This window comes from Ostrea edulis, chromosome 8 (genome assembly GCF_947568905.1).
Source record: "Ostrea edulis chromosome 8, xbOstEdul1.1, whole genome shotgun sequence".
Lineage (NCBI taxonomy): Eukaryota > Metazoa > Mollusca > Bivalvia > Ostreida > Ostreidae > Ostrea > Ostrea edulis.
This window is the reverse complement of record NC_079171.1, coordinates 1,565,302-1,578,346: the sequence shown is the minus strand read 5'-3', so window position 1 is coordinate 1,578,346 and position 13,045 is coordinate 1,565,302. Positions and strand designations below refer to the sequence as shown.

Genomic DNA, 13,045 nt, shown 5'->3' with positions numbered 1-13,045 from the left:
GATATAAATTATATTTGGTTTGCAAGAAGTATCTGCATAGTAATACTTGCCTAACTTTGCTGCCAGGTAAGCAGGTGGAAACTGTTGCACCCAGGTTCCTATGGGAATATTTGCTTGCCTTGGCTGCTAGGTAACCGTAAGCTGGATGCCCATATTCCAATACCTGAATTCGGCTCTCACCAGTTTCATTTCTGGGGAACTCGTCATGCTGATACATGATCAGAATACAGCAAGCATGGCTGTTAACCTCCTGATGTCCAGGTACCTATGCTTGATTATGGCTCTCAATAGGTTTCATCTCCGGGGGAAATCGTCTATGCTGCTGCACTAAATTTTTTTGGCAGACACATGTGCTTGGGTGGACTTCCCAGCCTGGCTTATTAAGTCTTCCTTTGCACCTAGGCAGGGATATTCCTCGTCTGGCGAGCTGGCCCTGGATTTAGCGCTTTCTAGTAGCTGTTGTAGGGTGTATGATGAAGGTTGATAGCGGATTTCTGACAATTTTCAACAATTGATGGCTGGTGCCACATTTGACAGTGGCGGGTAAATGTTACAGGAAGTAGTAATGGGTTGTTAACTTGTACGGTAGAGACTTCCGGTTAAGAGATTCGACAAGTTGTACCACAAATGTTTCTCAAACTTTGATACAAAACTGATATACAAATATCTAGTCAATTAACTGGGATTATTTGTATATAGCATCAAATAATCTATATTATATACACAAACAAACAAATACTAATATTTAATACAGTGCTTACATACATAAAAACAATTACTAATATTTAAAACGTTGCTTATGTACACAAACAAACAATTACTAATATTTAATACAGTGCTTACATACATAAAAACAATTACTAATATTTAATACGTTGCTTATGTACACAAACAATTACTAATATTTAATACAGTGCTTATATACACAAACAAACAATTACTAATATTTAATACAGTGCTTATATACACAAACAATTACTAATATTTTATACATTGCTTACATACACACACAATTACTAATATTTTATACAGTGCTTATATACACAAACAAACAATTACTAATGTTTAATACAGAGCTTACATACACAAACAAACAATTACTAATATTTAATACAGTGCTTATATACACAAACAAACAATTACTAATATTTAATACAGTGCTTATATACACAAACAATTACTTATATTTAATACAGTGCTTACATACACAAACAAACAATTACTAATATTTATACAGTGTTTACATACACAAACAAACAATAATTAATTATTTATACAGTGCTTATATACACAAACAAACAATTACTAATATTCATACAGTATTTATATACACAAACAATTACTAACATTAATATAGTGCATACATACACAAACAAACAATTATTAATTATTTATACAGTGCTTATATACACAAACAAACAATTACTAATATTTAACAGAGTGCTTATATACACAAGCAATTACTAATATTTATTACAGTGCTTATATACACAAACAAACAATTACTAATATTTAACAGAGTGCTTATATACACAAACAAACAATTATTAATTATTTACACAGTGCTTATATCCACAAACAAACAATTATTAATATTCAATACAGTGATTATATACACAAACAAACAATTACTAATATTTAATACAGTGCTTATATACACAAACAAACAATTACTTATATTTAATACAGTGCTTATATACACAAACAAACAATTACTAATATTTAATACAGAGCTTACATACACAAACAAACAATTACTAATATTTAATACAGTGCTTACATACACAAACAAACAATTACTAATATTTAATACAGTGCTTATATACACAAACAAACAATTATTAATATTTAATACAGTGCTTATATACACAAACAAACAATTACTAATATTTAATACAGAGCTTACATACACAAACAAACAATTACTAATATTTAATACAGTGCTTACATACATAAAAACAATTACTAATATTTAAAACGTTGCTTATGTACACAAACAATTACTAATATTTAATACAGTGCTTACATATATAAAAACAATTACTAATGTTTAATACGTTGCTTATGTACACAAACAATTACTAATATTTAATACAGAGCTTACATACACAAACAAACAATTACTAATATTTAATACGGTGCTTATGTACACAAACAAACAATTACTAATATTTTATACATTGCTTACATACACAAACAAACAATAATATTTTGTACAGTGTTTATCTATACAAACAAACAATAATATTTTGTACAGTGTTTATCTATGCAAACAAACAATAATATTTTGTACAGTACTGATCTATACAAACAAACAATAATATTTTATACAGTGTTCATCTATACGAACAAGAAGGCAGGTGGTAATAATTTAAATCGTGCTTACAATATACAACATTGCGAGTACAAACAAATACCAAGGATTGGCATAGTGCTTATTTATGAATGGAAAGGGCTTACCATATTCATGTCCAAAATATTTACGCTCTGCCTTAATTATGTTATTAGCCACTGAACAGGTTAAGTTTCCGAAACAATAAGCCAAACTCCAAGGTGAAGGTGAAAAGGTCAAACAACATGGTATGGAATAATCGACCTTGCGGTAAAGATATAGTTAAAACAAGACGGCATTACCTTACAGCAATACATGCTGCACTAGAAAGACATATGTGAGCTTGGTTAAACATAATTTCATTGAATCAGAGTGAATCTGTAGCAATAAACCCGTTAGATGAGAGAAATTATCTATTCATGAATTGTTGCCTTTCTGACAGCAATTCCTGTTCGTGATTCCAAGTTTACGTTGACTTCGGAGGTTACCAGTTCGGAATAATGCGGAAGAGAGGCACTGTGAACTAGTCGGATTTGTAAACAATATTTAACATGCCAATTCGTAAGAAAATTCAATATCAAAATCTCATTTCAGGGCACATTTGCGTAACTATTACTTTTTTTTTTACACTAATAGTACTACAAGTCAGTCACGAAACGGTATAATATTTTAAAAAAAACAAACAAGCAAATTGTTTGGTTAATCACGTCAATTTCCATCTTTCCATAACCTTTGTCTCAGCAACCCGATATTTTGTTCGGCAATCATCGTTACCGTGTCAGAGTATTTGTATGATGATTCTGTTTGAGGCTATCGCGGTAATTACAAAACTCTCACTGTAAGTATACTCTCAAGCAATATATCCTTACTGATTTTGTTGTTTTTGCTTCATGAAAGGTGAAAATAACTAACAGCTATCAATCTCATAACCCCTATAAGCAATACAAAATAGATAGTTGGGCAAACATGAACCCTTGGATACATCAGAGGTTGAAGCAGGTGCAAAGGAGGACTTTCGACCGATCACGCCCGCCGTGAGCCCCATATCTTGATCAGATAAACGGGGTTATTCGTTTTGGAGTCAAAATCAATGTGCTAAGAACGGCCGAACAATCGTCATGAACCACGTCAGACAGCATTTGACCAAATGGTAGGTTGTATTGGCTAACTAGAACGTTTTAACGACCATAGAATTAGCAAAACGCTGCCTTTAAACGAGACTGCTGGAAGCCCTTCACCATTAACTTGTTTGTCACTAGCCTGCTTTATTTAAAATCTTACCATACATAGAACAATATCTTCGTATCGGATCAAGTGAGGGGTGTAAACACAATATACAGATGATAATGGAATATCGCTGCATGATTATAGGAAGATGACGATGGAGAAGCTGAAATCACCCCGTTTGTCATAAATTTGAATGTATTAAGCAGAAGTTGACGACTCCGTGGTTTCTTTTATTTCGAGTTCACTAGGATATATTGAATCGAGTTATGACTGGAAATTATTATTGTTGATCGATAATATTTCGTCGATATAGCTAGAAGTTGAATTGAAGGCCACAACAGGATATTGTTTTCTTCTTACGTAGACGTCTTTGAATGAATTTTGCATAACATGACTATAAAACAGGCCAGCTAACAAAAGAGCACACTTTGTACCCATAGGAATTCCAACACACTTTTGGAAGACCTGATCACCATAGACCATGTCATTCTTATCATATCATGTCATTTCGTTGGTAGTAGGTATGATATCCAGGATATTACTTTCAAATATGACATTGTTTTTATGTTTCGGCTTCAGTAAAACATTCATTTCCATAGTATTTTGTGTTTTCAACGTTTACATATTTAAAGAGACGCCGCTTTCGATACATTTTATCGTCTTCCTCACTGACGATAAGTTCACTCCGTCCCATTTAGGCCCTCCACGTTCTACTAAATATACCTCCTACACAGAAGAGCTCTTATCTCGAAACTGGCATATTCCCTGTATATTTCGAAATTAAATTTCAATATCCCATTGTGGCATCAACCTAACCAAGCGTCTTGGAATTAACAAACATGACCCTGTTGTTGTTTAAATGAAGAATATAAAGACATTTCCTATACAATTTGATCCCCTATGGTGGCCCCATCCTACTTCAGAAGACCATAATCTGAACAAACTTGAATGTACATCGCTTTGGTGTCCTTGCAAATTAATATAGTTATTAATCATCCTTTTTTTCTTTAAAAATGACTTATAAAATTTTCTTATAAAATGACTTTCCAATTAATATGCATATAGATATTGTATCCCTTATTGTTGCTCCTCCACAGCCCCGGAAGGTGATATTTAAAATCGCCTTGAATCTACAGTATGAAAGGTGAAGACAACAAACAGTGATCAATCTCATAACTCCTATAAGCAATACAAAACAGATAGTTGGGCAAACACAGACCCCTGGACATACCAGAGGTACAGGTGTCTCGAATGAAGTCAGCATTTTGCTAATTCTATGGTAGAAAATACGATCTAGTTTGTCAATAGAACATATGATTGGGTCAAATGCTGTCTCACACGTGTCATGCCGATTGTTCAGCCGTTCTTGGTACACTAATTTTGACTGCGGATAATTCCGTTTACCTGGTCAGGATATAGGGCTCACGGCGGGTGTGACCGGTCAACCGGGGATGCTTACTCCTCATAGGCACCTGGTTCCACCTCTGGAATTTAAGGGCCAGAAATGACACTTATTGGACCTAGTCCTTTCCTTCAGACAGATCTGTATTATCTCACTATCATTACCCGGACATTTCTTATTCGTCTTTATCCTCGTTGGTCTCCTCTAAATTCTTATCATGACCGTTTTGCTCTACACCATTTTCTTCACTGGTCCCTGATTCAGTAGTGTCCTCGTCATCAGGATCAGATTCCTCGCTGCTATCCTCAGACTTCAGATCCTCGCTGTTTTCTTCAAACTCGGACTCTTCACTCATGTCCAGCTCTGATCCTAATTCTGAATCCCCTCATAACTTGACGCTTCTGTGATCGCACATCTGTGACTGGAAATAGAAAAGGAAAAGGGGTCAATCAATCGTAGATTCTAAACAATGCAAACATTTTGTCTAGTGAATGTTGAAGTTTGAATCAGTTGTACATTATATATATTCTCTACAAGTGGGCCTAGTCTACCACACTGAGTTCTACATGGTTGTGGGATTCGTTGTAGATGACATACATTGTGCGATTTGTCAGAGATCCATGGACCATATTGTTTGTATCATATTTTCTGTTTCCCACCTGTTGCTAAATAGTAGTCTTATAAAAGTGCTTAATCAGCATGCCAAGTTTATTATTGAGTCTTATTTTTCTAAGTACACAATATTCACTCCCGCTTCTTATATCCGTGGATAGACAGTCACAATCTCTCAGTAGTAGAGCGTTTATGACCAGAAAATTGCGAGCCCCACTCATGACATGCCTACAGGAAAATTTCACTGCTCCTTCAAACATTCAACATTTAAACGTGAGTCACCGGTCTTCAGGATATGACTTAAAAACGTCAATCATGTACCTCACTCCAACAGATAAGCACAAAACAAATTAAACACTACTCTTAAATAATGCACTAGATTTCATTTACTTAGCTCTATTACAGAAACTCCTTACATCTGTCAGCATCGTAATGACAGAGCGTCACATGATCAAAGTAAGGAAGTGCCCCTAAATGCGGTCAAATAAACAGTTAGATAAAAGTAATAAATCTATCTTACACACGATTCCTTTAAATAAGACTGTGTTAATTAATTAGGTAACAATATGTTTTATGCTGAGGGTTGTGTCGTATTGCTTCTGGTACAAACAGTGAGAATTTAATTAATGAGACTTAAAAGTGAATAAACAAGATGTGTTTGTTAAAAACACCGATGTCCTCAGATTACAACAAACTACAACTGTAAGACATGGTAGCTGAAACTTTTATAGCAATATTGGGAATGTGTGGTAACTTTCATACAGTTCACATTTTATGTAAAGGTTAATTTCAAGGTCACAAGGTCAGCATGCTTGGTTCCAATGAAAAGATATTTCCGTGCAAGAAATACACATGCTAAACATTAAATCAGTGCCTCCAACGTTTTGATAGTTATTGCTTACATTAACTGTTGTAGTTTTCTTAGTAATACATGTATTTGATAAAGGCACTACAGAGCCGTTACGGTTTCACGAATGCTTTATTTAGACTATGTACATGTTAATAGTAAGACAAGCAAACTCCGAATGAATATCAGAGTGCTAAGGCATGGCATTATCAAGTTACAAGTATGAATGAAATATCAGCATTTTCCCAGGCTAAAACTGCAAGGCCAGCAAACACGCGCGGTCCCCAACGGAAACACCTGTCAGATTCAATAAACAGTTTATATCATTACACCTTCCCTTTGAGATTAGAATTTACGGTAAACAAATATATACCTTAGCAAACACAATTAATTTTACAATTATTTTTTTCTGAAATAATTTGAGGTAAGAGGTTCAAGCACATAACCTACCGTTGGAGTGTTGTCTTTACCACAACCTCTTACAAGATAATATATCAATGATTACACAGGAATACATTGAATATATAATTATATAAATCATATATATATATGAGTCTGATACACCATAAAGTTTTTTACATTACAAAGTCTGAGAATTTTTCAGGCACCTTTATTGTTCTGCCACTGCGCGTTTTCTGCACGTGATCGATATCGTTCTGCGCATTGTCATTCACTGCAGCGTTATCGCTTTCGATCTCGGTGTTATTTCCTTCCCCAGATTTGTCAGTTTCGCTGTTTTTCATCAGATGTCTTTGATTTCTACGGTATTCAACTCCTTCGGATTCTACGACATATGATAGTGGTTCCGGACATTTCTGTACAATTACTCCTTCCTTCCATGGTTTGTTTTCTGATTGAATGTTAACGTTGTCTCCCACTTTCAGATTGGGTAGTTCGCGTGCATTACGGTCATAATAAATTTTTGTTGATTCTGCTTGTTGACAAGAGCAGTCCAAATTTTACGGGTCTTGATATGTGGTTTCAGTAATGCCTCGTGCGTCGGTAATATGGATCTCGTCCTGCGTCCGAACAGAAGTTGAGTAGGAGTTCCTACCCCGTCGATCGGTGTGTTACGTATTTCTAATAATGCGAGGTTTGGATCCGTTTGAGCTTCATTTGATTTTTTCAGGAGGTTTTTTACAGTTTGGACTGTACGCTCCGCCATGCCATTACTCTGTGGGTAATGCGGGGACGATGTTGTGTGCTTGAATCCATATTCAGTAGCAAATTTCCTGAATTCGCCACTGACGAGATTCGGTGCATTGTGGCTGATCAGTTCCTCGGGTATCCCGTGGCGAGCAAATATTGGTTTTAATTTTTTGATGATACTGGAGCTGGTTGTGCTCTGCAGTTCACATATTTCAAAGAATTTTGAAAAGTAGTCCACAACAGTAAGAAACGATTTTCTGTTTAGCTCAAACAAGTCGAGTCCAAGTTTCTGCCATGGCCTAAGTGGTACTGGATGAGGTTTTAGAGGTTGTTTGGGTTGTCTCCTTTGGTGTTTATTGCACACTCTGCACTCTGCAACTTTCTTATCTATGTCCGAATTAATTCCTACCCAAAACACAACTTCTCTGGCTCGACGTTTGCATTTTTCGGCTCCCATATGTCCATAATGCAATTGATTCAGGATGTCGCTTCTGAGTTTCGAGGGTATAATTAGTCTGCGACCCTTTGTGACAATCCCGTTGTAAAGACCGAGTTCCTCTCTAAAATTCCAGTATTTATTAACGAAATAGTTGCACTCTGTAATATCATCTGGCCAGCCTTCAAGAATTACTTTCTGCAAGGCATTTATTTCCTTATCTTTTGCAGATTCTATCGCCAATTCGTTTACCTTTTCGTCCGATATCGGCAAGTAACGAACAACAAACACTTCAAATTCATCCTTGTCACTTTGACTTGATTCTGACTCAGCCGCACGGCTTAAGGTATCTGCTATGTACAGATATTTCCCTGGTTTGTATTTGACATTCAGGTCGTACGGCTGTACTTTAATCATCATACGTTGAATGCGCGGTGGCGCCGATGACAACGTTTTCTTGAACAAACTCTCAAGGGGTTTGTGGTCAGATTCTACACGGATGTTTTGGCCATAGATGTATTGGTGAAATGTCTTGCAAGCGAACACAATTGCTAGCAGTTCCTTTTCTATCTGTGCGTAATTTCGTTCCGATTTGTTTAATGATCTAGAGGCATAGGCAACTGGCTGTCCATTTTGTAAAATGCAGGCTCCTAGTCCTGTAGATGACGCGTCTACAGCGAGTGTGATGTCTTCGTCCGGATTAAAGTACTTTAGTACTGGAGCACTGATGAACACGGACTTCAGCTGATCAAAACTTTGTTGTTGTTTTTCATGCCAGTGCCATGCAACGGTTTTTTCAAGTAACTCCCTCAAGGGCTCTGTGATCGTGGCTTGGTTTTGAATAAATTTTCCTATGTAATTTACCATTCCCAAAAATCTCTGCAATTCTTTTACATTTGTAGGCTCTGGGAATTCACTTATGGCTTTGGTTCTGTCATTACAAGTTTTTAGTCCATCTTCTCCGAAAATGTGACCCATATATTTAACTTCGTTCATCTGTATTTTACACTTCTTCTTGTTCAATTTTATTTTCTCATGACGCACTGCCTTCAAAACTCTCTCGAGTCTTTCATTATGCTGTTGTACAGATTTACCCCATATAAGAATGTCATCCATTATGACATCACATCCTTCAATTTTTTCAAAGATTTGAGACATCCTTTTTTGGAATACTTCTGGCGCAGATGAAATTCCAAATGGCATTCGTTTGTAGCGATACCTCCCAAACGGAGTATTAAATGTTGTTAGCTTTGAACTTTCCTGGTCAAGTACTATACCCCAGAATCCAGAGGAGGCGTCCAAAGTACTGAATACTTTGGCCCCTGCAAGCTGATGTGTGATGTCATCTTCGGTTTTCATAGGATAGTGTTCTCGTTTAATAGCTTTGTTAAGATCACGGGGATCCAGACAAATCCTCACTCTGTTTGGTTTCTCTACTATAACCAATGAGTTTACCCATTCAGAGGGCTCGTTGACTTTTTCTATGACGTTTAATGATTCCATTCTGTCCAGTTATTCTTTTAATTTGTCGCGCATTTTGAAGGATACTTTTCTCGGTGCATGAACAACTGGTGGAACATTTTTGTCGATATGAATATGATGTTTGCCTTTCATGCATCCTATGCCCTTAAACACATCTGAGAAATCTCGAAAAATTTCTTCTGCGGTCTTAGATTCACTTACTGTTTCAATAAGTTTCAGGATGTTCATTTCCTCACATGACGCTAATCCTATAATGGGATCCACCTTTCCAGGTACAACGTAAAACTGCAGCGCATAATATTTATTCTTGTGCTGTACTGTGCACCGAATTTTGCCATCTATTTTTAACTTGTGGCCCGTATATGATATAAGTCTTGCTTTAGACTGCTGTAATTTCGTTATTCCCAATTTATCGCACATGTTCTTTGGAATAATGTTACACTGAGCACCTGTGTCTATTTTGAACTTTACATTTGTATTTTCTACTTTCAGTGTCGTAGTCCACTTTCTTCGGGTGTCATGTGTATCTTCTACAGTTTCTATTCCGAATTCACTGTCGGAATCTGATTCTTGGTCAACTCCATGAATTTTCTTGCTTTTTGTCTTCTTAGATCGGCACATTTTTGCGTAGTGATTTGGTTTTCCGCATTCGTGACATGTTTGTCCGTAAGCTGGGCATTTTTTCAAAGCATGTGATTTTCCACATTTTTTACAATTCTGGATATGTTTTATTTCGGTTTTATTTGTTGCTCCAAATTTCTTCCCACCTCTTTTCTCAACTGCATCGATTTTTTGTTCCGTGGATTTTGATTCCACAAATGTTTTCATTTGGTTGTCAGATGTTTCCGCCGCCCTGCAGATATCCATTGTTTTATCCAATGTGAGGTCGCATTCCCTCAGTAGTCTCCTCCTTACCGAGTCACTGGCGATTCCACAGACAATTCTGTCGCGAATTAAGGAATCATGTAAATCTCCAAATTCACACGATTTGGCTAGAATGCGTAATTCCGTCACATATGCATCTATTTTCTCACCGGGATTTTGACTCCGTCTGTTAAAGATGTGTCGTTCATACGCCACATTTTTCTTCGGATTGCAGTATGCGGTAAATTTCTCAATAATTTTGGCAAGTTTTTTCTCATCCCCTGCCTCTGCCCAGGTGAATGTATTATATATTTCAAGCGCATCCGGTCCTATGATGTGCAAAAAGGTGTTGGCTTGGATTTCTTCGCCTTTTTTACCTATTTCTGACGCAGACAAATAAATTTGAAACTACTGCTGAAAACGTCTCCAATTTTCTTTTAAATTCCCATGCAAAGTCAATGCACTCGGTGGCTGAAGTCTTTGGGCCATTGTTAATCCGATAATTAATCCAGTTTTACTTCTGACACCATGTTGTAGTTTTCTTAGTAATACATGTATTTAATAAAGGCACTACAGAGCCGTTACGGTTTCACGAATGCTTTATTTAGACTATGTACATGTTAATAGTAAGACAAGCAAACTCCGAATGAATATTAGAGTGCTAAGGCATGGCATTATCAAGTTACAAGTATGAATGAAATATCAGCATTTTCCCAGGCTAAAACTGCAAGGCCAGCAAACACGCGCGGTCCCCAACGGAAACACCTGTCAGATTCAATAAACAGTTTATATCATTACATTAACATTTTCTAAATGTCGGTCAAAGGTTATTGTAAAAGTCACCAGGTCAAAGATTTTGGAACCAATGTAAATGTTGGTTGCAAGGAATACAACATCAATTCGAGCTCGTTTGCAGATTATAAGAATATGACCAAAATGAAAGTTTTTTTTCTAATTTATAAAAACTAGGTCAATGGTCAGTTTTAAGGTCATAAGGTCGAAAAATCTGAAACCAGTAAAAAGGTCTTCTCACAGGAAATGCACATGCTAATTTGAAAGCAACACATTTAAGGATTCGATAGATATGACTTAAATCAAATTTGTTTTCTGAATGCAGGTCAAAGGTCAATGTAACGTTCACCAGGTCAAATTCTTTGGTACCAATGGAAAGGTCTTTCCACAAGGAATAAACCAATATACTAAATATAAAAGGTCTACTTCTACTGGTGAAAAAGGTATGATCAAGTTTAAAGTTATATTTCCGACTGGCAGACATACAGACAAACGGACATGCAAAATGCTATATGTCCCAAAATCATTGATTCCGGGGGCATAAAAATAATGATAAACATTATTTCCAAAGACAAGATGCTTTATCAGTCACCTTAGTATTACTTAAAAGTAGCACTAGGCATAAGGGCTATGCAATCTAGAAAAATATACAAGCTAAATTAAAATATTCAGCGGCAATATCAAAGATATGGTCTTAAAACTTGAAAGATCCCCCAAAGTATCTATGCTGATAAAATGCTTTACATATTATGATATGCAAGATTATCACAATATGACTAATGAGTAAAAACCCAGGAGTTGGTTTCGAAATAATTTTGTTGAAACAGACAATATATAAGGACTACCAATCTATTTTGTTTCAGTTTAATATCATTAGCATTAAATATATTTTCTAGATGTTTTACACATATACGCTATATACATCAAGTTTAGCACCATCATGGAGTCCGAACCCCTACTCCAGGGATAACACAATTTACAATTTTACTAGAGGCCACCCTGCTCTACACGATTATGCATTTAGTTTACCTTGCAAATGTGCAGTTGTTGAGAAGAGTTTGACATATGGGTCAATATGTGGCAGCTTCTTAAATTTTGCTTAGCCCCTATGACCCTAAGGGTGCACTGAAGTGAATCTAGCTAGCTAGATATTAAAAACAACATGCGCGGTTTGGCGCTCTCTCTTGTTCACCCCAAGAAGTATAAGGGGTACTTATGAGCAGTTTGAGAAAAAAAAAACAATTTGACATCCATGTCATTTCGTGGTATACCATTTCTTCGCTGCTATTACAAGAAAGATGTCAGTTTTATCATCAATTCGTTTTATTAATTCCCTGACAATTTGGCACGCCAAGATGTTTGAAATTCCATTTTAAAAACATGAACACGAAGTATTCATCGATGGAAATATCATCTTAATATTATCTGAAAGATTGTTAAATTTCTTCTGATACGTCAACAGTTGTCCTGTTGTCTATAATTAGCGATATGTAAATCAGATAAACAAGGGAGACACCTCAGTTATGCAGAGATCATGCGACAAGACTAGTTTACCGTAAAAAATGAAATTTAAATATATACGGGTAAAATATAACTTAATCCATACCAATTAACCATGATTCCAGTGTCAATTAAACATTTGTAAAATTTCAAAACAGGGCAGAGAAATTCCTCAAACATTGCACAATTTCAATTAAACTTTTGACATTTTTCAGTGTTGATCTTCCGTACAGAAATATCAATGTTGAGGATCTTGCATGTTCTCGATCAATATCTAACGAGAACGAAGTATCTATCAGCTTAACTACGTTTAATAAAGAGAGCGAAGTATCTAACAGCTTATATACGCTTAATAACGAGAATGAAGTATCTAACAGCTTATATACGTTTAATAACGAGAAC

The 13,045-nt window shown here is 35.9% G+C and overlaps 2 protein-coding genes across 3 annotated transcripts in view; both read right to left on the bottom strand.

Annotated features, from left to right (window-relative positions):
* Nucleotides 1-13,045, bottom strand: part of LOC125682852 (uncharacterized) — a 265,876-nt gene that overhangs the window by 54,247 nt on the left and 198,584 nt on the right. The gene's annotated exons all lie outside the window — the stretch shown is intronic.
* LOC125676419 (uncharacterized protein K02A2.6-like) lies at nt 5,137-9,508 on the bottom strand. The gene is made up of 2 exons (XM_056146812.1): nt 7,384-9,508; nt 5,137-5,330 (listed from the first exon to the last, which is right to left on the bottom strand). The coding sequence occupies exons 1-2, from the start codon at nt 9,506-9,508 to the stop codon at nt 5,137-5,139; spliced, it is 2,319 nt and encodes a 772-aa protein (XP_056002787.1).